Source organism: Pseudorasbora parva, chromosome 9, assembly GCF_024679245.1.
Source record: "Pseudorasbora parva isolate DD20220531a chromosome 9, ASM2467924v1, whole genome shotgun sequence".
Classification (NCBI taxonomy): Eukaryota; Metazoa; Chordata; class Actinopteri; order Cypriniformes; family Gobionidae; genus Pseudorasbora; species Pseudorasbora parva.
In genome coordinates this window covers 5,030,683-5,053,926 of record NC_090180.1, presented here as the reverse complement: position 1 = coordinate 5,053,926, position 23,244 = coordinate 5,030,683, and the positions used below count along the sequence as shown (strand labels likewise).

General features: G+C 38.1%; 2 protein-coding genes across 2 annotated transcripts; both read right to left on the bottom strand.

Moving 5' to 3' along the window:
- e2f5 (E2F transcription factor 5) lies at positions 1-8,277 on the bottom strand. The gene is made up of 8 exons (XM_067453586.1): positions 7,962-8,277; positions 6,701-6,810; positions 6,403-6,564; positions 4,979-5,087; positions 4,594-4,879; positions 3,883-4,017; positions 3,721-3,759; positions 1-1,329 (listed from the first exon to the last, which is right to left on the bottom strand). The coding sequence occupies exons 1-8, from the start codon at positions 8,100-8,102 to the stop codon at positions 1,220-1,222; spliced, it is 1,092 nt and encodes a 363-aa protein (XP_067309687.1). The 5' UTR covers positions 8,103-8,277; the 3' UTR covers positions 1-1,219.
- A 293-nt stretch (positions 8,278-8,570) lies between these two features.
- lrrcc1 (leucine rich repeat and coiled-coil centrosomal protein 1) lies at positions 8,571-23,054 on the bottom strand. Its single transcript, XM_067453585.1, has 20 exons — positions 22,934-23,054; positions 22,326-22,415; positions 21,278-21,483; positions 21,028-21,093; positions 20,382-20,549; positions 19,747-19,916; positions 19,455-19,604; positions 19,142-19,341; positions 17,258-17,432; positions 17,020-17,168; positions 15,297-15,501; positions 14,226-14,365; positions 13,878-14,079; positions 12,591-12,776; positions 12,231-12,405; positions 11,975-12,138; positions 10,371-10,579; positions 9,283-9,420; positions 9,065-9,200; positions 8,571-8,878 (listed from the first exon to the last, which is right to left on the bottom strand). Exons 2-20 carry the CDS (start codon positions 22,367-22,369, stop codon positions 8,768-8,770), a joined length of 2,994 nt encoding a protein of 997 aa, XP_067309686.1. The 5' UTR covers positions 22,370-22,415; positions 22,934-23,054; the 3' UTR covers positions 8,571-8,767.
- Between the last annotated feature and the right edge of the window lie 190 nt (positions 23,055-23,244).

The window sequence follows — 23,244 nt, the reverse complement described above, 5'->3', positions numbered from 1 at the left end:
TGATTTTGCCACGACCGAAAATAATGCTTCATGTGTGTTATATTGCACTGTTACAAACAAACACGTCTCTTTCCAAGGCGAGATTCCACACAAAACATAAATGATCACAATACTTGAGCAAAAACAAGAGTTTTTTATATATACACACACACATATATATATAACTTTGGTTAAAAAAGTGCAACAGAACAAAAACATTGCTCTTTTGATTAGAAAACCTATACAGTGAAAATAAATTGACTTACAATAATAGAAAAAACCTGCATAAGGCACAGTCTTATGGACTGTATAAACAAAGATTATCCAAGGCAGTTTAACATCTTTATGTCCTCTGAACCAAGAACACTACCGTACAAATTATATTAATTCCCATTTTAAATTAGGTAGGATTGCAATTTGCAATAGGATTACAATAAAAAAAACAAGGTAAACAACAGTGATATTCCAACATGACAGTCGGTTACAAAGACAAACAAAAAAACTCAGTATAAATATGCACAGTTAAGTGTCAGTGTTTCTATCAACAGACTACGAAACTTACCAACATACAAATAATTAGTGTTGTGATTAAATAGTTAGACAAATAAATCAAGCCACTCAAATGTCTTTGTGTGTGCTGTTAAATTATACTATACATTTGCATGTCATATATTGTAGTGCTCCTCCTTACAATATGTGGTAAGAATATAAAATTAGAACCTTTTATAAAGTATCGTGAACAAGGAGATGTGATGGCGCAAAAAGGGCAAAAACAAAGAACAAAAAATGATGTGCCAAAAAGGCACGTTCCAACATGTGTGCAGCCAAAACTTAGCGTGTCATGTTTGGGTGGTTTTAATTTCTCAGATTACACTCAAACTGCCCTCCATTCTCCTCTATGAATTACACCATCACTCATCAGGAACAATGAGTAAAGTCACAAAACTGAAAACAAACTAATGACTGTATCAAACAAAATGACAATAGACACAAGTGTCTAAAGTTCAGGTGGGAGGAGTTTATCTTCTTGTCTCTTCCTCGAAAACATTAGTCATGGTTGAGGGCAGACAGGACAACACTGTTAAAGACTTGCAAAGGATGAAATGTAAATGAATGCGTGTGCAAGGTTCAAGGAGCAGGCGCTGAGGCAGGAATGCAGCCGTTGGCAGTGGGGGGCATTCATTACCTTTGCTTTTGTTTTATGAAAGCAAGTGTTGACCGGTGTGGCATGAATCATCCTTTAATAATTGAGAATCTGCACATCAAAAAGGTCACAGACTCCCTCGTTGTCATCAAGGTTGAAATTGTAATCCACACCGGGGTTAGGTGAAAGTCTTAGCAAGGGGAAAACTACAGTGGCAAACACAAAAAAAGTCAGTTCATCCAATAAACAAATATCAAACCATACATTACTCTTAAAAAATGAGGTTGATAAAATGTTGCATATTTTTGAAAGAAGTCTATTATGCCCGCCAAGGCTGCATTTATTGGTACACATTATAAACAGTTATATTGTGGGATATTACACATTTTAAACAACGTTTTTCTATTTGAATGCATCTTAAAACGTAATTTATTCCTGTGATGGCAAAGCTGAATTTTCACATTGATTTGGCATTTCTTATTATCAATGTTGAAAAAGGTTGAGCAAAAGCAGGGTTTGAAATTAAAGGGGTGGCAAAACACATTCTTTCAAAGGCCTGTTTGTGTTTGTGGGGTGCACTGTAACGTGTGTTCATGCTTCGTTTTTAAAAAAAATCATTATTTTTCATATATTTTACCTTTATTCTACACTGCTCTGTCTCTCCTTGTAAAAATGGTGTGATGGTTTCCGGATTATATAAAGCCGGCCCCTCAAAAATACGCAATGGGCTCTGACTGGTTAGCTGGCCCAGCTGTGTTCTGATTCGCTAACCGCCTTGTTCACGTGTTTGTAGATCGTAAGTTACCACGAGCTGTGGGCGGGGTGCCGCCATTACAGGGAGTCAGAGCCTGCAGGATTTACAACACAAGATCATCCACTTCTCCTGATATATGTAATGTGACATTACGTGAGGGAACAGGGTAGAAAATGATTGTGTTAGTTGATCTGTAAAGTTACCACGGGGTGTGGGTGTCGGGCCGCCGTTATATGTTTAAACACTGACGGAGATGGGGCCTGATGTATTCACAACCTAAGATCATCTACTTCTCCTGAATGATAAGTGAAATTTTTCTGATTGTGTAATGTAATTTGAAGTGTATGAAACCTAAAGTAAATATTAAAAGACACTGAGCTCAAGTCAGTCTCTGGATCAGCGCCAGTCAACGCGCTAAAACTAGTTAAATTTTTTTTATTTGGCAGTTGATCGCTGAATGTTTTAATCGTATGTGTGATCGTACGCTGCAGGGACCAGCCTAGAATGTGATCGATCGTGTCAAAGGGTTAACAAACTGGATTGCAGAGCCAAAAGCGGTCATTTGATTACTTCCTTGCTACAACTTACAAAACAAACTATTACAGGAAAACACAGACGAAAAATAAATAATACTTGCAAGTTAACAGCTTCTGTTAACAGCTTCTGTTTTTAAAGTTGGAACTACTCCATCTTTCAGGACAAGCCGTTGTGCGAATCCTGCTTTAAACTCACGACGATTGTGAGATTTCCTTCGTGAAAACGTGCTGCACAGAGAGCGAGATTTAAATTTTAACCATTGATGCCTAACTCCCCCGTCCCTAGGAAGGCTGAAAAAAGTGGACCTACAACCCGGACGAAAATGCCCCCCCCCCCCCCCCCCCCCCCCCCCCCGGCCATTTGCCGTAGTTCTTAGAAATTGATTTCTTTAAAAAGCAAATATTTGCAGATGTTGGTTATGCTCAAACAGCAACATTACACACTAGCTAAAGTTAGGAAAGTGAAATTGTGTTTTACCACCCCTTTAACACCCATACTGTAGGGAAACAGTCAAATCACTAGCTATTTTGGTGGTTATTTATTATTTTTACTCACATTGCTGTAAAAGTTTGTGTAGGCCAAATCAGCACAGATTTAGCACAAATACTCAACCGTCATGATGTAATAAATACACCGTATTGAGTAGAATCTGCATATATCTGGCTGAATTGAACGTACATGTCACCAAGCAACAAATAACAGTACACTTGTTCATTTGCATTGAAGCAATAGCGAAGATTAAAAAATATATAATAATGTGGCGATGCATCAAATTAAAAGCTTTAATACCAAGTGGAAAGCCGGACGTAAGTGGCTCGTCTTGGACTTAATAAACAATGTAATGTATTGTGAGGACTGCAGTATATACGCATAAACTGTGACGTAGCTAATCTGTTAGTAATTAATGAATGGTTGGTAAATTTAGTAGCCAAATTGTCCAGTGAGTGAAAAAGTTACATTTCACATCAGTGATCTCATGGCTGCATATCAGGGATCAATGCCATAGCACAACAAGCCAAAGGCAAAAGTGGTATAGAGAAAACCTGGCATGCAAAGGAGAAAGAAACCTTGAGAGGAACCATCACTCAGCTGTGGGAACCCATCCTCCTTTTGTCAGGAGTCAGGACACATTAAAAAGATTGATTTGCACTGCTAGCTATATGATTAATTGATGAGGACAGCAGTGAACTGCTTCAAGTCAGAACAAATATAACCAAAGGAAGCTGTTCTGTGTGACCACAAGGGGGCTGTGCAGAAGGCCAACACTGACAAATAAATGGCTGGAACATATTTTTAAAGAACTTACCATCTGAAGACATCAGTTCATCGATGAGGTTCGAAACACCTGGAGAAACGAGAAAAGGCAAGTGTAAATTAAGAGAAGGATCTCGTTGAAGTTTAGTTAGAAATACAAAAATATCACAAAAAAAACTGCAATCTTTGATTGGTATAATGGCATCCACGACACCTTCTCTCTCATCCCTCATTTCTTCCAGCATGGACTGCAGATCCTGACCCCCAATCTCCCTCTGCTGTTCTTCAGGAGCAACGAGAGAGCCCTGCATCAACAAACACTGACTGGAAGGAGACTCAGGGTTGCATTCTTGGAGAAAAGAAAAAAAAAGTTATTATATTATAAATGCTGTATCAAAATTCTCATATCCAAAGCCATTCAAAAGTTTGAAGGTTTTTTTTTTTTAAAGACGAAATTACAAATTTTATTCAGCATTATAATGCTGTTCTTTGGAAATTCCTAATCAGAGAATCCTGAAAATAAATCTCAGAGTTTATTTTCAACAGCGCCAAATCATTATATCATAATGATTTCTGAAGGATCGACACTGAAGACTGGAGTAATGATGCTGAAAATACAGCTATCACATGAATACTCACACATTAATAACTTTTTTTTTAAAACAGTTTTTTTATGCATATTTAATCAATAAATGCAGCCTTGTCAAGCATTAAAAAAAATAATCTCACCAACAAACTTTGGAATATATATAATTTATGCATGTTCATAAATATATGCCCTCATATATATTTAAATGTGATGCACGTTATTTCTTAATGGTTACAAATATTTTCTCCTATCCCTCTTAATATGGAGAGGGAACCATGACTGGTGCTACAAATATCCATCACACAGTAAGGAATGGGGCCGGTATGAAAGCAGTACCCATGTGCATATCAGGGGACGTGGAGGACGGGGTGAGCTGGTGCTCTGCAGCCGGGCTTTTGAGCGACCCACACTTTATATCACAGAGATCGGCAGTGGAGATGGGGAATCTCTGCAGCCCTGCTGGAGTGCTAGGAGGAGTCGGCATGGCAGAAATGTCATCTAGAGGTGGGACGGAGACAACAACAGGCTTGCAGCTGCTCGTCTCTCTGTTTATCAGCATCACCTGGATGGGAGCGGAGTGACTTCGCAAGTTCACCTGGTATTTCTTCTGACCATTGTGGCCCTGAAACAAAGAAAAAAGGCATTATTATATACAAACAAAAAAGCAAATGAACACCATATATATATAATGATGTACAATCTCAAGGTTGGAGTAACATACCATCTCCGGCACTGGGACCTCCAGTTGAGTCCCTGATGGTGCCATGACAGCGAGAAGAGTATCCCCACCAAACGCATCGCATATGTCCTCGTGTGTCACATAGCTGTATGTATACAATGCTAAGGAACATGTACCAAGGCCTTATACATCTCCAATCCCCCCCACCCCCCACGATATAGATTTTCTCAGGGGAAGGCACAAATTTCTAAGAGACTGCAAAAGATTTGAAAGCAAATGGTAAAGGCATTCAAATAAAAAAAATTCAGCCCATGTTTTTTTTCCATCATCATAACCCCTAAAGGCGGGCTCACACTACAATACTTTTTATTTCCAAGGTCTGCGACAAAACCCAGGATTGTGGCCAAAACAGTGGTCATTGCGGGCGCTATGTATAATGAGGCAAATGGTTGTGCTGTTGAGGAGAAAACTAAAATTTCTTATTCTTATTTAATAATATATTGATCAAATTTAAGAAATTAAAATGAAAGATGAAGCATATATTTAAAACGATTAGGAGGGGAAAAAAGCCCTTTATAAAAGGCTAAAATACCATAAATATGCAGATTTAACTATGTCAAAGTTGACTGAACACTAGTGAGGATATTGATTCAAAATAAATTATATTTAAAACACACACACAAATTTTTTTTTAAAAAATTTTTCTTGACAAGGGAATGACCGATTTACTTGTCCAAAAGGCAAGCATGTGAAAAGGCGTAATGCTGAGCCCTGCTTTAACATGATATATTTTATTTACAGTTTCAGTTTTTGCTGAACATTCATGGACTTCTGCATGCATTTCTGGACAAATTTCTTTGTCTCCCCCATTTTTTCTGCACATCTGGCTTGGAAAGCGAGCATGAGTGGCTCTCTAATGAATTTGTATAAAAAACTGTTTTTTTTTCAGGTTGCCACATGTCCAAAGAACTTGTAGTTTGTGCACCTTATCTGCGTTGTATTATGTAATACGAGGGCTGTTAAGAAAAGACGACGACGGATGACAAGAAACCATGGTGATTCATGTAGTCTGTAGTGTGAGCTTCCCCTTAAGGGCTTCGTACCAAAAGACAACATAAGTTTTGAGATAAAAGGTCGAACTGTACAAACCCTTTAAGGTTTAATCCAAAGAGGAATAACTGGTGGGGTGAGGGTTAAGAAACTCTCATGAACCGCAGTAGACTACAGACTGGAAAAACTGGACTAGGGCAACTCAAATACCTAACAATAAAACTACACAGTCAAGGAAGGACCATGCAGGACGGATAGCGTTCAACATGTAATTAGGTGCACTCCTGCGACAATGGCGTTTACTGGGACTGTTAATTACTTGGGGAACCACCCAAAAATGGAAGAATATCAGACGAGAATAAGGAAAAAGAAACACGGATAACCATTTCTGGTTCATACACTGACAGTAAGGATATCTGCAGCTGGAGGAGTCCTCATTCAGGTGTTTGATGCTTTGTTGCAGACATGCTTTCTGCATGTCCAGCTCTCTCTCTTGAATTTCCAAATCAGCAATATTTGCCTTGAGAAGTTCCACCTGCTCGAGAACTTCCTGAGGCTGGCAGCCTGAACTCTCGCCCCTAATTAAGATAAAGCAACAGCATTGGAGAACTATGCAACCGAAGTACATTATATCGAGCTTGTACTGACATTGATTGTCAGTATATAATCAACATTTGGTGGCACATTGATAACTTTCTCAATCTTTGTACTCACTTCCACTGAATGGTGTTTTTGGTCTTTTTTTCAATGAGCCCAATGCCTTCCAGAACATTGGTGATGTCGTAGATTCTCCTCTTCTGTTTGACTGCCAAACTGTCTGCAGCCTATGAAAAACACAATGTTATTATCAGAGACTCAGAAGAGAGGAACGGGCTATTTAGGAGACCAAACTATAGCTTGGGTTGATATCTACTTGGGAATTTGGTTTAGATATCTTGGTAACACTGCTATCAGAAGAGTTTATCAAGAATAAGAGTGCCATCATGATAAGTATGGCCAGGTGTGCTAGCACTGGTCAAACTGACCCCATCTGTCCTTGTATGGTGGTTGACGGGAATATAATGGAGATACATAAACATTGCACAAATACCACACACTTCAGTGCCCCATTATGTTTACAAGGCAGAGACACAAATGCTCATGTATTTTGAAAAATAACTGAACAAATAAAAATTATTAATACATTATTAAAAACAAATTATTAATAAAACAATATGATTGATTAACAAATTAATGATTAAGTAAAAATAAAACAATAACAAGAAAAAACGCTCTAATAGCAACCACTGTTACCACACAAATTGACCCTATTATTAAAAAAGGAAAACTCCTTAAAATTGAGACACCCCTGAATAACAAATGACGAAAAGATAAAAATATATATGTTGCATTCAAGCAGCCCTGATTAAAATTATTGTATGCATCATCAAATATTAATGCATGAAAAATAGCTAGTCTATCAATAACACACCAACATCTGATCCCAAACTAGTTGGCCCCGACTAGATTAACAATAATTTTCAATTTATTTATAAAATAAAAAATTAAAAGTTTAAGAACCTCCTATGTAAAATAAATAATTGTAAGAGTTTAGGGCCCTTTTTTCCCCTTTTCTTTTTTACATTATCATTTTAGCAGGTGATTAAACTGGAAATGTCTCCAATGAATTCGCCCTGTGTGTCTCTGCTGCCTCAAGCGTCAGGTAACAAACACCTGCTGAGAGAAAATCCCACGGGTCTCTGTTCAAAAGTCCCTCTGACACAATAACACGGCATTTCTATTCGCTCTTTAACACTTAATTAACTACGAGCCAAACACTTAGTAAGTCTGTGTATATGAGCTTAAAACTCGGCGAAGGCCGGCTCAGGTAAAAGTTTCTTTGTGTAACGTTAACTCCTGACAGACCTCTTCACTGAACACTCATTCATTCTCTTCGTCCATTCATTTCGCCACTTGTAATTGTGTTTTCACCCACCACTTTGAGATCGAGCACTCCATCTTTGGCCTCTTGAAGAAGAGTAACGAACTTGACTGTGAGGAGACCCAAACTCTTCTCATGGCGACTGGACCCGTTCGGTGTCGTGTGAGGAAAACTCGCGCTGTTCGACTCAGCCATACCATCCAAGCGCCCGGTGTAATTTAAACCAAACACCCTCTTTGTCCCGTTTAGAGGTATGGAGGTCGACCTCAGTTTAGTTGGTGACGGTGAGAGGGAGCAACAATCATCTCTTGCACTTATTTACCTCAGGCTACACTTCTACTACTGATGGCTCGGGGGGTTTTAAATGAGGGGAAATGACGTAGGATTACTGTTACTATGGAAACGTCTTCGCTTGAGGTGCCAATAAAATGATTCAAAACGTAATTTAATTATCCAAACAATAGCACACCGAACACGGAATAACAAAGACTTTAGAATTTAATAATAATTTAAACAGAAAAGCAAATAAAAATGGAATGTTATGTTAAAAGTGCATTTTATGATTCTGTGGAACCGTTTTTACAAAACACCAGCACATACATATAATACAATATTATTAATGTTTTGTATTTTGTCATTAAAAGAAACATATTCACAGTTACAGTCAGTTGACAGCCATTTACTATTTATGTAAAGTGAAACAAAGCCAAAAATAGATAAACATAGTAGGCTGGACACTCATAAGCACAATAATTTCAGGATATGTTCATGTTGGCAGTCACACTTAGAGACATAAGTCTTCTTATAAGACATAAGGTATCTCCAAGTATTTTTGTTGTTTGTTTTTTAATGGTAGGAGGTTAGAAGTCTTTCAGCACTTGTGTGAGGCGTCTCATTTTCTCCTCCATTACCCTTTTATTACTCTCCGTTTCCTCAAGCAGCTGGCGCATTTCCTCCTCCACCTGGAGCACCTGTGGTTAGAAAAAAACAAATTTGGTCATAAGAAAGAGTGCTGTTCAAGCATCAGTCAATCATCCTATTAATGAGGACATTAACTCATTTTAGATCGAGCAGTTTGTTTGAACGTGACAACACTAGCAATATGAATGCAAATACAACGAATCAGTGAGAAATGATAGCTTCAGTGGCGGTAATACCTTCTGATTGGCCTTTTCTATTTGTTTCTGTTTGTCATTCGCAAGACGCAGTAGTTCAGCCTGATGGGAAGCTTGTAGAGTCTCCAGTTGTCTGCGGAAGGCATCGTCCACACAGTGAAGCTTCTCCACTGCCGCTCTGATTAAATCAATAAATCAGTTTTAAATGTATAAAATCTATACTCTATCGGCTAAATCAGGACTTGCTGGCCATCTCATACTTGTGTGCTTGTGAAGCTTTGTCCCTTTCCTCCAGCAACGTTCTCTCTTTGGAGTCAAAACCGTCCTTCATTCGCTTCACCTGGCTCTCAAGCCTGTTCAAAAGTTCAGCCTTTTCCTGCCATTTCTTACTTGAGGCCCTGCAAAAGTTGAATATATCAAATCAAATCACCTTTATTTATATAGCGCTTTTCACAAGTCCAATTGTTTCAAAGCAGCTTACAGTGTTAACAGGAAAATAATGCAACAGAATTTGGTTCAGCTGTACAGCTGCTCTGGTGAAAACGGTGATGTTATCCAGCTAATTTCAATTATCATAGATCGGTAATATAGTGCCCCCACTTTAGCAAGCCAAAAGCCAAAGGCAACGGTGTCAAGGAACCAAAACTCCTTCAGGGCCAGAATGGAGAAAAAAAACCTTGGGACAAACCAGGTTCAGTCCGGGTGCCAGTTCTCCTCTGGCCGACGAACAAACTGTGTGATTATAATTCTGCAACGTTGTAGGTCTTAAATCATATTAGGTAAATAGATATTCACAACACTTTAAGAAAGATTGGAGTCATCATGCCGGAGACAGGTTTATTGAGGATGTCGTGTCGATGCTGAATTTATATATTAGTGAATAGCTGTTGAATTTAAAATATTATATCTGTGTCATAAAGCACAAAATGCAAAAAAGTGCTTCAAGGGGTGTAGAAACTTTATCCCGGTGCTCTTTGGGTATAGGGATGGTGGTCCAAATCATAAAAAATATCAGGCCAGGGCACTGTGGTTTTTTGAAAAATATAAAAAAAAGCCTTTATTCTATAATGGCTTATGTATTAAAAGCATACAGACAAACACAACACACCAACGCTAATAAGCCTTCATCATTGGCGTGCGGTGTTTGTATATATGCTTTTAATACATAAGCCATGACAGAATAAAGACTTTTTGATGAGTGCCTTAGCCTGATATTCTTCATTATATCTGTGTGATGGAGAGCAGCAGACATCAGCAGCCAGCATTTGCAACATATTGTTCCATAATCAATAATTCAGCTTGAAGTCATAACATATTGGTGATTACGATTTGACCTATTATTTCATACCTGTATGTCTCTTTAACCTCATCAAGCTCGGCCTCCTTATCATGGAGCTGTTGTTTCAGCTCCTCCTTCCTGAGACTGAGCTGCTCCACTGAGTCTCTGAGCTCCACTGTAGAGGCCATTTCCTCCTCCAGCTGCTGCTTCAACTTTCGCTGGTCCTGCACACTCTCGTCACGGAGTCTACGGATCTGCTCATCTCGCTCCAGCAATGCCTAGAAGAAAAAATGTGTCTGAGCAAAATGAGCCAGGGGATGAAAACTGGCACTATTACACATTAAAGGATTAGTTCACTTTAAGAGAAACATTTCCTGATATTTTACTTACCCCCATGCCATCCAAGATGTTCATGTCTTTCTTTCTTCAGTGGAGAAGAAATTAGTTTTTTTTTTGTTGAGGAAAACATTTCAGGATAAATTTTCTCCATATAATGGACTTTATAGGCAACCAACAGCTGAAGGTCAAAATCAATGGAGTACATGGGAAGGGCTTCAGAGGCTCTGCACGATCCCAAACAAGGAATAGGGTCTGATCTAGCCAAACCATCAGTCATTTTTTTAAAACAAAACTTAAAAATATACATACTTTTTAACCTAAACTGCTCATCTTGGGCTGCTCTGCGACACACCACAGATTTCGCAATCACGTCAGAAAGGTCACACTAGACGTAGGCAGAAGTATCACCCCTGTGATTACAAAGTGCTTAGACTAATACTAACATCCTTTAGCAAAATAAGGTTAAATGCCAATGTCTGATGAATTTGAAGTTGGAGATGGAGGTTTTTTTGTAAAGGGTGTTTGTATTAGACTTTGCACTATCGCTTGGGGCAATACTTCTGCCTATGTATAGCGTGACCTTTCCGACATCATTGCCCAATCCGTGGTGTGTCCAGGGCAGCGCAAGATGAGCAATTTAGGTTAAAAAAAAATATATAAACTTTTTTTTTTCCTTGAAAATGGCAGATGGTTTGGCTAGAACAGACCCCATTCCTCATCTGTGATTGTGCAGAGCCTCTGAAGCCCTTTTGAAACTGCATTGATTTGGACCTTCAACCATTGGTTGCCATTGAAGTCCATTATATGGAGAAAAATCCTGAAATGTTTTCCTCAAAAAAACTAAATTCTTTCCCACTAAAGAAAGAGACAAACATCTCTGTAGGATCATGTGACACTGAAAACTGGAGTAATGATGCTGAAAATTCAGCTTTGCCATCACAAGAATACATTAAAATAGAGAACAGTTGTAATTTATTTTTCACAATATTACAGTTTTTATAGTATTTATAATGCAGCTTTGTTAAGCATAAGATATTGCTTTAAAAAACATTCAAAAATCTTACTAACCCTAAATTTTTAAACGGTAGTGTAGATTTTGTAATAAAATGAATGTCTTACCACAGGAGCAAGATGTATTGAGAAGCATTTTGTAAAGTTTTTTAATTTATCCTCAGATGTTTTTCTTATAAAAATGCCACTTACGGCATATTGGTGGTTAATACTGGTGATTAATTAGGCTAATAAACATATCATGCCATTTTAATAAGAATGAATCAATTGACAGCCCTAATTTATTTCTTAGTTTATAGTTGTGCAGGGGAGTAGGACTTCACCTCTTTTAGTTTACGAATCGTCTCTGTCTGGTCATCCACAATCTTAGCTTTAATCCTGAGTGTATCATTGTCTCTGTCATTCTGCTTCTTCTGTGATTCCAGTTCGGCTGTCAAAACCTCAATTCTGGCCTCTAGTCGACCACGGTCCTGTGCTAAGGAAGCACCTAGGGAAACGGATAAACGCAAAACTTGTCAAATACAACAGACTCTATCTGCGTCATCTTTTCTTTACGTTTTCTTGAAGTTACTGATGTACCTTGCTGTGCAAGTTCCTGGCCCCAGATCTTCCTCTCCGCCCGTAGTCCATCTATGACGGACTCTTGGGCAGTTAGCTGGGAGATCAGCTTGGATTTGTCCTTCTTTAGTAGCGCCACCTGTAGGTTAAGTCGTTTATCATCCTCTAACCTGGATTCCAATGACTGCACACGGGCCTAACATGCAAAAACAGAGCATAATGTGATTTCCGAGGCACATCCTAAGTATTGATTGAAATCACGACCATTTGATAATTAAAAAAATGCGGCAACATTTCTAGACATGTATGTGTATATGATAAGGATTATAACCAAATCAAGAATCTAGATTTTTTTTTAGTAATTAAAATCTTTGGTCTTACCTTGAACTCAGTGGCAGCTTCTTTTTTGGCTTTGATGAGCTCAGTAATTCGTGTTTTCTGCTCTTTTACCATAGCCGTGAGCTCTTGCACCAGAGATGCTGACTGCTTCTCTTTCTGCAGAGACTGGCTGAGTCTTGACTTCACATCTAGGAGTTCAGTAGACACCTGATCAAACCCCTCCTTGACCTAAAATCACACACACACAATGTTGGGTTTCCATTTTTTACTATGGGGACTTTCTATAGACATAATGATTTTTATATATTCCATCCCCTAACCCTAAACCTACCCATCACAAAACTTTCTGCATTTTTAAATTTGTTTTGTCCCTAGTGTTTACCAGGAACACACACCCACGCACACGGTAAATATTAGATTCAAATTAGAAAATTTTTCCATGAAAACTAATGGATATAAGATGAAGTACTAAAATAATTAACGTAAATAAAAACACAACTGTTTAAAAAAATATATATTTAAAAAAACGAATAAAATGAGGAAAGCGCATAAACAACATTACTACAAAATTCAAATCCATCTATCCATTCTCCAAACCGCTTATCCTCTGTAGGGTCGCGAGTAAAATGAAACTGAAAAACTGAAAATATAAAAATGAAAGAAATTTTAATTATCAGTATATATATATATATATTTTTTAAATTATTTTTATTTATATATTTTTTTTATTTTTAATGTTCTCCCCAGTGAGTTCAAATTTAGAATCAATTAAAAAATATAAAATGTTAAGTCACAAAAAAAATTTCTTCTTCTAACTTTTTACATTTACATTTAATCATTTAGCAGACGCTTTTATCCCAAGCGACTTACAAAAAAGGGGAGAGCAATAGAAGGAACGAAACAAACAAGGCCAACAACCTTTAAGAGCTTTAAGAAGTCTCAATTAATTAGCACAGTACACAATTTTAATTTTTTTATAGCCATCTACAATAGCCACCTACAACAAAAACTCACGTACGCAAAATACAGAACACTGGATTTTGATAGCGATGATAACAACCCATTAGGACTAAGGCTGATGCCCCAACTGTTGTCGTTAATGCAGATTCAGTGGCCCAATGGGTTGGTTTTGTATGGCATTCTAGCGTAGCAATAGCCATCTACAACAAAAACTCACGTACGCAAAATACAGACACTGGATTTTGATAGCTATGATAACTATGTAACACACCCGCCTGAAGGCACAAATCCGGATGAGAGACGTAGATATGATCCAGGAGTGTGCGATTTTTATTCAGACTAAAAATGTTACCTCAAATTTAGATTTACCTCTGAGAAACGCTTTGCCTCAATAGTGAGAGCAATGCGAAATTCATCCTCTAGAGCAGAGTACTGTCTTCTAGAATCAGTGATCTTCTGTTCCAAATCAGCCTGTTTCTGGGCAAATCTCTGCTCTGTCGCCGCCACCTCTTTAGCTACAGCCTCCTTAAACTCAGTCCCACCAGGAAGCAGTCGTGTTGCAAGCTCTTTCCTGTCCCACAAAGTTAAACAGTCAAACAGGTGCAAGATAAAACAGTTGAAGTTTCCTGTTTTGTAAACTAAACCATTTTCAGACAGTCACTCTTACTACGACTAAGAAAATGATCATGGACATGATTCCATGTGGTGCTTGTGTACCTGTGCATCTCCTCTCTGGAGGCCAAAAGTTCATGCAACTGCTGCAGCTTCTCTTTGTGCTGTCGTGCTGATGCGCGGAGTATTTCAACTTCCCTTTTTAAGGCAGATGCTTTATTTCCCAACTCCTGAGTCCTCTTCATCTGAAATAATATAGCAGGTCATTCAACTTTAACACTGTTTACAGAGAACTATTCCATTTTGAAGAGGGTTTTTCTGCTTAAGTGATACTTCAAGCAGCTTTCTAATGCTGGCCATTCAAACACATGCAAAAGGCTCTGTGTAAATATCCTTCTCAATTCAAAGGATTCATAATGTCAAAAAGATATTGGAACATGTTTGCAATTCAGCCAAACGCTTATATATTTATCTGGGAGCTGCTTCTGTAACCATTCCACAAAAATTACTCTTTACATGGGTAGTATTTTAGTGTCTGACGCATTCTTGTTAGTAGGAATAGTTAGTTCGGTAAATGAAGACTGGATGCCCAAGTCCACTCTTGAACTTTATAAATCATACACTATAGTGAAACACTTATGCTATGGATCCGTCATTACTGAAGATATGAGCTGTGTTCGAAATCGCCCCCTATACCCTCATTCACCATTATAGTCCACTAATATAGTCCAGATGAAGGAGTGAATGAAAACGAGTGAGTAATTTGGTCAGAAGAGCTTCCACTTTTACATATTTTGTGCTTCTTGTTTAATAATCATTTCAAACTTAGTAAACTGGCAACTCCAGTAGTAATGAAAACATGTATCTTGAACTCCATCATGGAAAATATGTACAACCCTTAATTAAACAATGTAATAATCAATTAAAAATGGTTATTACGCACATTGGACCAGGGGTTTGGAAAATGAGGGATGAGTCCACTACGGGCATCTCTGATGCAACCTTCACAGTGCATTATGGGTATTCTTTAGCCATTGAGCATACACCGGATTGTGGTGCATTATTAAGTGAGAGCACTTGATAACGTCTACTATGGTTTCAGACAACACTACAAATGGTACCCTATTTAAGGGTATGGGGGTGATTTTGGACACAGCCATGGGCTGCAACTGTTACCTCTTCTGCTCTCTGCTGTTCCCTGACAGCCTCTGCTTGGGTCATGCTGTCCTTCAGACTGTGCAGCGCCCTCTTGTGTTGGTCTTCTCTGTTGTGCACCTTCTCCAGCTGTTCTAAAGCTGACCTGTACCTCTCCTCCAACTCCTGCAAACGAGTCTGCAGTCCGGCCCGATCCGAGCGCTCTTTTAACAACAACTCCTTCAGCCTGAAGGAAAAAGACAGATCTTATTTCTCACAGTATTTTTGAATAATCCTTTCACCGCACATTTATGTACAATACCAGTTTGGGGTTGGTAAGATTTTTGAATGTGTTTTTTTTAAAGACTTTTTAAAGTCTCGTACGCTTATCAAAAATTATTTGATCAAAAATATAATAAAAAGAGTAAATCAATGTTAAAAAATGTTTTTGCATGTTTTGCATTTTAATATATTACATGTTTTTAATTTATTACAGTGCTTGCAAAGCTGTAGTTTCAGTCTCACTACCCTTCAGTGTCACGTGATCCTTTAGAAACCATTCTAATATGTTGAACATTTCTTATCATTATCAATGTTTTTCTTTATATATTTTTTGGAAACCATGATACGTTTTTTCTAGGATTCTTTGTTGAATAGAAAGTTCAAAAGAACAGCATTTATTTGAAATAGTTACATTATAAACGTCTTTACTTACACTTTTGATAAACTGAATACATCCTTGCCGAATAAATGTAGTCATTATATTAATAACTATTTTTAAAATGAACATTACACATTTTGAATGGTGTATCAAAGTATTTCATTTGGCTTTATTGACAATGTTTACTGATAGGACATTACAGAGATGACTGAAAAGGGATCTGGAAAAGAATGGGCAATAGGACTGGGAAATTAGAAAATTTGGGAAAAATTGATTTCAAACCAGATTCAAATACACATCTGCCTGAGCACTAAGTCTCTAAATGTTGCCACAACCCACTATGCCACAGCTGTAAAACATTGCTCTATAGCAAAAAGTGAATTACAATGTAAAACTTCTCTTTAATGACATTTAAAATACGATACTGTCATATTCACTGTCATTTACACACACTCAGCAGACGAAGAGTTAACGAAACAGATACTGGACTGTGAGGCGAGAGTCATTAGCAGCAGAAAGCTGCAGGGCTAGCAATTAGGATTGATTGATGATCTGCAGCAGACATGTGCCTGTCACCCTGACTTTAATCTCCATTATAATTACGATTTATCACCAGGGGGAGCGCGTGGGCTATAATATTGGAGCACAATATCAGGGCCATCATCATGCCACAGACACTGCTGTGAAGGTGGGATGGCAGAGCTTCATACATCAGGGCCCTGCAGTGGGGTCTCTGGAAATTTCTAATAAAATTTAATTATACTCAAGTGTATTCAGATCCAACATTTCAGCTGGAGCTGACACCAATTAGGTGCAATACGTCAAGCCAAACATTCTCTGCAAACACTTGGATGGCTGGAGATTGTTAAGGTGTCCTTGATGGGAGAGAATGTTTGAATAAGTGAGATAATAGGTGTTGAAGCTAACCGTGTTGATTGGTAAAAAAAATAATATATAGAGATATATTGCTTTGACTCTCAGCAGTGAAACTCTTAATTAGGCTGCTCAATTTGCATTCACCTTTCATTCACATTCATCAAAGACATAAACATAGCAGAGACAAAGTAAAATTCTCTGTTGTAACAGAGAGGCGTTTGTACTCACCTGTCTGTGGTGTGTAAGGCCAAACTCTGCAGGTCCTTTTCCTCACTGGCTTGAGTCTGCAGGTTCTTGACCTGTTCGGTAAGTCTCTTTGCAGCCTGCTCTGCCTTCCAGCGCCGCTCCCGCTCCTGGTCTCGCTCTTCCACTATTGCCTGCATGTAAAGGCAAGCACTTTACTCTTTGCAAATCTACATATACAATAGCTTAATACTTAACACATACAGTTGCAGGGCTTGCATACCCTGTAGGTTTCTTCTTGAGGTGGCGTTGAGCTTTTGATAGGACTTGCTTTGATGCTTTTGGGGCCCTTTTTTACAGACTCTATGGTTTCAACAGACCCAGAACTCTGGACTGATGTCCTCCTACGGGCACCAACAGCCAGCTTTGCCGACTTCTGCTTCTGAGTATTTGTCACACTGCAATAGAAACAAAATGTATTTATGACCAAATACTTCATATGTAATATATATATTTTTGGCTTTTAACTATATATAATTATATATACACAGATCACCAATAACATTATGACAACTGACAGGGGAAGTAAATAACACTAATTATCTTTTCATCACGGCACATGTTAGTGGGTGGGATATATTAGGCAGTAAATTAACATTTTGTCCTCAAAATCGATGTGTTAGAAGCAGGAAAAATGGGCAACCATAAGGACTTGACTAAGTTTGACACAGGCTAAATTCTGATTGCTAGACGATTAGGTGAGAGCATCTGCAGTATCTATTAAATGTGCTCTGACATGGACGGCCAAGGCTCATTGATGCACGTGGGGAGCGAAGGCTGGCCTGCGTGGTCCGATCAAACAGACGAGCTACTGTAGCTCAGATTGCTCAAGAAGGTAATGCTGGTTCTGATAGAAAGGTGTCAGAATACACAGAGCATCACAGTTTGTTGCTTTTGGGACTGCATAGCTGCAGACCAGTCAGAGTGCCCATGCTGACCCCTGTCCACCGCCGAAAGAGCCAACAGTGGCACGTGAACATCAGACCTAGAACACAAAGCAATGGAAGAAGGTGGCCTGGTCTGATAAATCACATTTTCTTTTACATCACTTGGATGGCCCAGTGCATGTGGGTCGCTTACCTGGGGAACACATGGCACCAGGATGCACTATGGGAAGAAGGCAAGCCGATGGAGGCAGTGTGATGCTTTGGGCAATGTTCTGCTGGGAAACCTTGGGTCCTGCCATCCATGTGGATGTTACTTTGACAAGTACCACCTACCTAAGCATTGTTGAGACCATGTACACCCTTTCATGAAAACAGTATTCCCTGATGGCTGTAGCCTCTTTCAGAAGGAAAATGCACCCTCCAACAAAGCACAAAGGATTCAGGAATGGTTTGAGGAGCACAACAATGAGCTTTAGGTGTTTACTTGGCCTCCAAATTCCCCGGATCTCAATCCAATTGAGCCTCTGTGAGATGTGCTGAACAAACAAGTCAGATCCATGGAGACCCCACCTCGTAACTTACAGGACTTAAATTATTTACTGCTAACATCCTGGTGCCAGACACCACAGCACACATTCAGGGGTCTAATGAAGTCCATGCCTCGACAGGTCAAGGCTGTTTTGGCAGCAAAAGGAAAGACAATATTATTAGGAAGCTGGTCATAATGTTATGCCTGATCGGTGTGTATATAAAAAAAACATTTAAAGGGTGCATTATTGTATGTATTCAAATATTATTGCTGTAACTTCTCAATAGTAGCTATCCCTATTTCCATGCTAATTGCAATTTAAGTTTTGATGAAGCTAAATTAACTTTGTGAGAGTGTAATCATTCTTGTGTACAAGCAATTTAAGTAGGAGGAGCAAGGACAATTTATAAACTACCCTGATTACCGGACTACTGCAAAGCCTTTGTCTAAAGTGTGTATTCTGAAGTAAACCTTATTAAGTTAGATGCACCATCCAGTCTTTTTGTATTGAGGAAAGAATGCAGCAAGTAAATATTTTGAACAGCCTCTCAAAACATAATTAGAAGCATGTGCTGAAGTAAACATTATTAATCAAATCCAGAAAACTGTAAAGAGAATTTTTTGTGCAACCGAAGTCTAAATTCTCCGATTCAGTTTGAGATGAAATGCACATATGATCGGGTTACTTCACCATTCAGGCTGTTTGGGTTTGGTGTCCTTTGACAGTTTTTTCCCTGCAGAGCCTCTGGGATGAGACAGGATTGTGGTATGCCGTTGGTTCTCTTTTCCACTGTCACATTCACTCTCTGATGTCTGATCGGTGTCTCTTTTAGCCTTACGTACCACAGTAGGTACTGAACTGTTGGTGTTAAAGCCAGCCCCTGTAGGGATCTAAGTACAAAAGTAGAATTTGTCCTACATTTTGGATAGTTAAGTAATTTTTTTATGACAATACTAAACATAATAATAATTGAAATTCTATAATCAATTTTTACTTACTGTACCTTCTGAATTAGATGGGAAACCTGCTGCTCTAGTTTTTTAATTCGCTGCTCATTTTCTTGATTTTCTGCAGTTGGTTTTCCGCCTCGTTGCCGAAACTGGGTCAGGACTTCATCAATCCGTGGAGTAGTGAGAGGAGCATCTGACTTTGCCTTCATAATAAAGGAACACTCTAAACATGAGCATGCGTCTCACTACCACATCAAGATGATTCAAATGTCACTCATAGTTTAAAAGCAGATACATTTCTAATTTAGTGTTAGCTAATTAAAAAGCATTGTAAAAATTGTTTACCATTTCTCCATTACCACTAGTGTCTGATGAAATTAGAAACTCAAGAAAGTCCTCAAGACCAGGAACATCCATGGGACTGTCCTCTGCAAAAGGAGATGCGTTTCCCAGGCGATCTACTCCATCTAGTGTGGTGACTTGATGCAGAGATTGAAGAACAATTTCCCTGTAGCCTAAAACATAGAGACCAGTGTTGCCAGCTTTACTAAACAGGGCAAATTAGCATAAAGAGCACAGTTCCAAAAAAGCCAATGGGAGTGGAACATTACTTCTTTAGGTACAAAAAAAAAAGACATAAATTAGTGTCTGGGACTCTGGTTTAAGACATGCTTTTTATGGGCGGTAAATAATGGCGCAAAAGCACCAGTAAATTGACGAGCGCAAATCTTAGTAAATCACCTTGCATAATTCATTTAAATACTCTCCTCCCATAAATTTTGCGTCTGAAAGGGAAACTCCTACAAATGCATATGCAGCAGCAAAAATCAGCGCTTATTTTTTTTACTGCGTGTCTTTAGTAACCGCAAAAGAGCGTTTGCGATGGCTCAAGCTGGTAGTATATCTTGTTTTTGAATATTTTTTACCATTTCAAACTTTTTAACAAATTGTATTATATGTCAGGACTTTTTCCAACAAACCTGGCAGTGAGCAAATTGGATTATGTGCGCCGTCTTTGCTAAGAGTAACATCTTTCAGATTCTGCAGTCCCACCATGCACTGCAGCAGGTGGTTCATACTCTCCAAACGATTGCTGTGGAGCTGCAGGTATTTTAGTTTGTATTCTGCTCCATGGAGATACAAGAGACCTAAAAGCACATTACAAAGAGTGAATACACAGTTGACCAATTTTGATCTACACTACTGTTCAAAAAATTTGGGATCAGTAAAATACATATTTTTATTATAAACGTATTTTTATTCTGCAGTGATGTATTAAGTTATTAATACATCACAACATATTAGAATGATTTCTGAAGGATCATGTGACACTGAAGCCTGGAGTAATGATGCTAAAAATGCAGTTTTGCCATCACAATAAATTACACTTTAAAATATACTATAAATTAAAACTCATATCAGAAAAGTATTTCAGAAAACCATTTTTATTGGATTTTGGATATTAAAAAATGCAGCTTTGGTCAGCAAAAAAGACTTCTTTCTTATGCTAATATTATAAAATCGTAACAACCCCAATCTTTTGAATGGTAGTGTGCAAATTATTCAGAGAGCTAAAACAAACTACTCAGGAATTCACATATTTAGTGGAAATTCAATCTAACCTACCAGTTAGGTCATTTATTTGATTGTAGGCCAAATTCAGTCTTGTGAGGTTTGTTAGGCCATTAAGTCCTGAAATAAATATATGTATTGACAAATTACACACCAAAGACAGAAAAGTAACAGTAGGAGGAATTGTTTAAAATCAAAACAGACTTTCACTTCACCATTTTTCTAACATTGTTTTACAACAAACAAAAATTATACTGCAAGGCAAACATTCATAATATTTTCTGCCTCAAAGTGTGAGCTTTACCTTCTACTTTAGTAATTAAGTTGCAGGATAGGTTTAGGGTGCGCAGCGAGGACAGGGACGATAATCCTTCTATACGACAGATGTGATTGGAGGACAGGTCTAGATGTCGTATGTGCCATGCTGTCGTCAAGCCCTCAATCTTAGTGAGGCGATTGCAGTGCAGATTCAGAGATGAAAGGCTGGGATTCAGTTGGACCTCTAGAAGACTAAAATAAATATCTTCAGTGAAGACACTATGACATACTACTGTATTTAAAGGGATAGTTCACCCAAAAATGAAAATTAGCCCATGATTTCATCCTAGGGATGTATGACATTTTTCTTTAAGATGAACACAATCAGAGTTATATATAAAAAAAATGTCCTGGCTCTTTCAAGTGCTATAATGGCATTGCATGGCATGGTTTCTGTTTTGAAATCCATAAAAGTGCATCTATCCATCATAAAAGTGCATCTATCCATCATAAAAGTGCATCTATCCATCATACAAGTGCATCTATCCATCATAAAATTGCATCTATCCATCATAAAAGTGCTCCACATGGCTTTGGGGGTTAATAAAGGCCTTCTGAAGCGATGCATTTGTGTAAGAAAAATATCCATATTTAAAACTTTACAAACTGTAATCGCTAACGTCCCCAACGAACCAAGCTTTGTTAACCAGAACTTATACTTATGTCGGTGTCATACGCTGAAACGCCAGTCTCTCGTGAATGTGCAGTTAGTGGAAGTTAGAAATTACACTTTGTTAAGTTTTAAATATGTATATTTTTCTCTCACAAAGGCATCGTTTCAGAAGGCCTTTATTAACCCCCGGAGCCGTGTGGAGATATTTTATGATGGATAGATTCACTTTTATGGACTTTAAGACAGAAACAGCCATTTATTGCCATTATAAAGCTTGGAAGAGCAAGAACATTTTTAATATAACGCTGACTGTATTCATCTGAAAGAAGAATGTTATATACACCTAGGGATGACATTTTTGGTTGAACTATCCCTTTAAATATAGTTACAGTAAATCTGAACTATAAAGAGTTAAACTCACCTTGAAATATCCTTATCAATTAGACAGAGCTCTCCAACAGCCATAACGAAGCTACAGACTGACTGCAAACAAGCTTCTGTCTTTAACAACCTGTCAAATATATAGGCAGACATCTGGGGTGTCACATGACCGAATAGGTCACAACAAAATCGATGAAAGTGATGGAGCACATTAAACACAACAAACATAACGTACTAATGTAAATACGATTGCCCCTTCCTCGAAATAAATGTTACAGAGGGTCATTGATTCAGATCATGAGAATTAAGAGGAAGAACTGACTGTAGCCGTCCGACAGTTCAGCACTTGACAACACAACACATTATGTAAACAAAGCTCAGTCTGACCGTTTACACACACTCGACTGTTAATAACAGGCATATTCTACTAGTAAACAGCATGTAGAGCTGCAAGGGTCGTATAATAGTACAACATTGTTAAGTAAAGATTTAATCCAGCTTTCAAACGCAAAGTGATGTGGCGTAACTTTGAGTTTTAACGCCAGTTCTTCTGCTAGCCTCGGTTAAATTTTGTTGATTCTAAAATAGCTTCGTCAAAATTATACTATAATTAATACACATAGAAGGCAATGTATGAATATCACCTACCCGACTTTTGGTAAACTTTAACTGCCTGGGTCGGGTTCAAAGCTTTCCATTATATTTTACCGCTGCAAAAATTAAAAGTCCCGCTTGCGCTTAGTCGTAATTCCTACTTCCGGCCTTGTACGTAGTCACTTCCTATAGGCTACCGTGGTTCTATTTCAAAAGCTTTATAAGAGACAACTTTGTAAACAATACACAAAATATATCAACAAAATGTCCAATGTCATCTGAACATACAGGAGAGAAGAAGAAAAAAAGTTAATAAGTTGCTAAAAAAAGAAAAATAATAAAGGACAAATAGGATAAGATAGGAT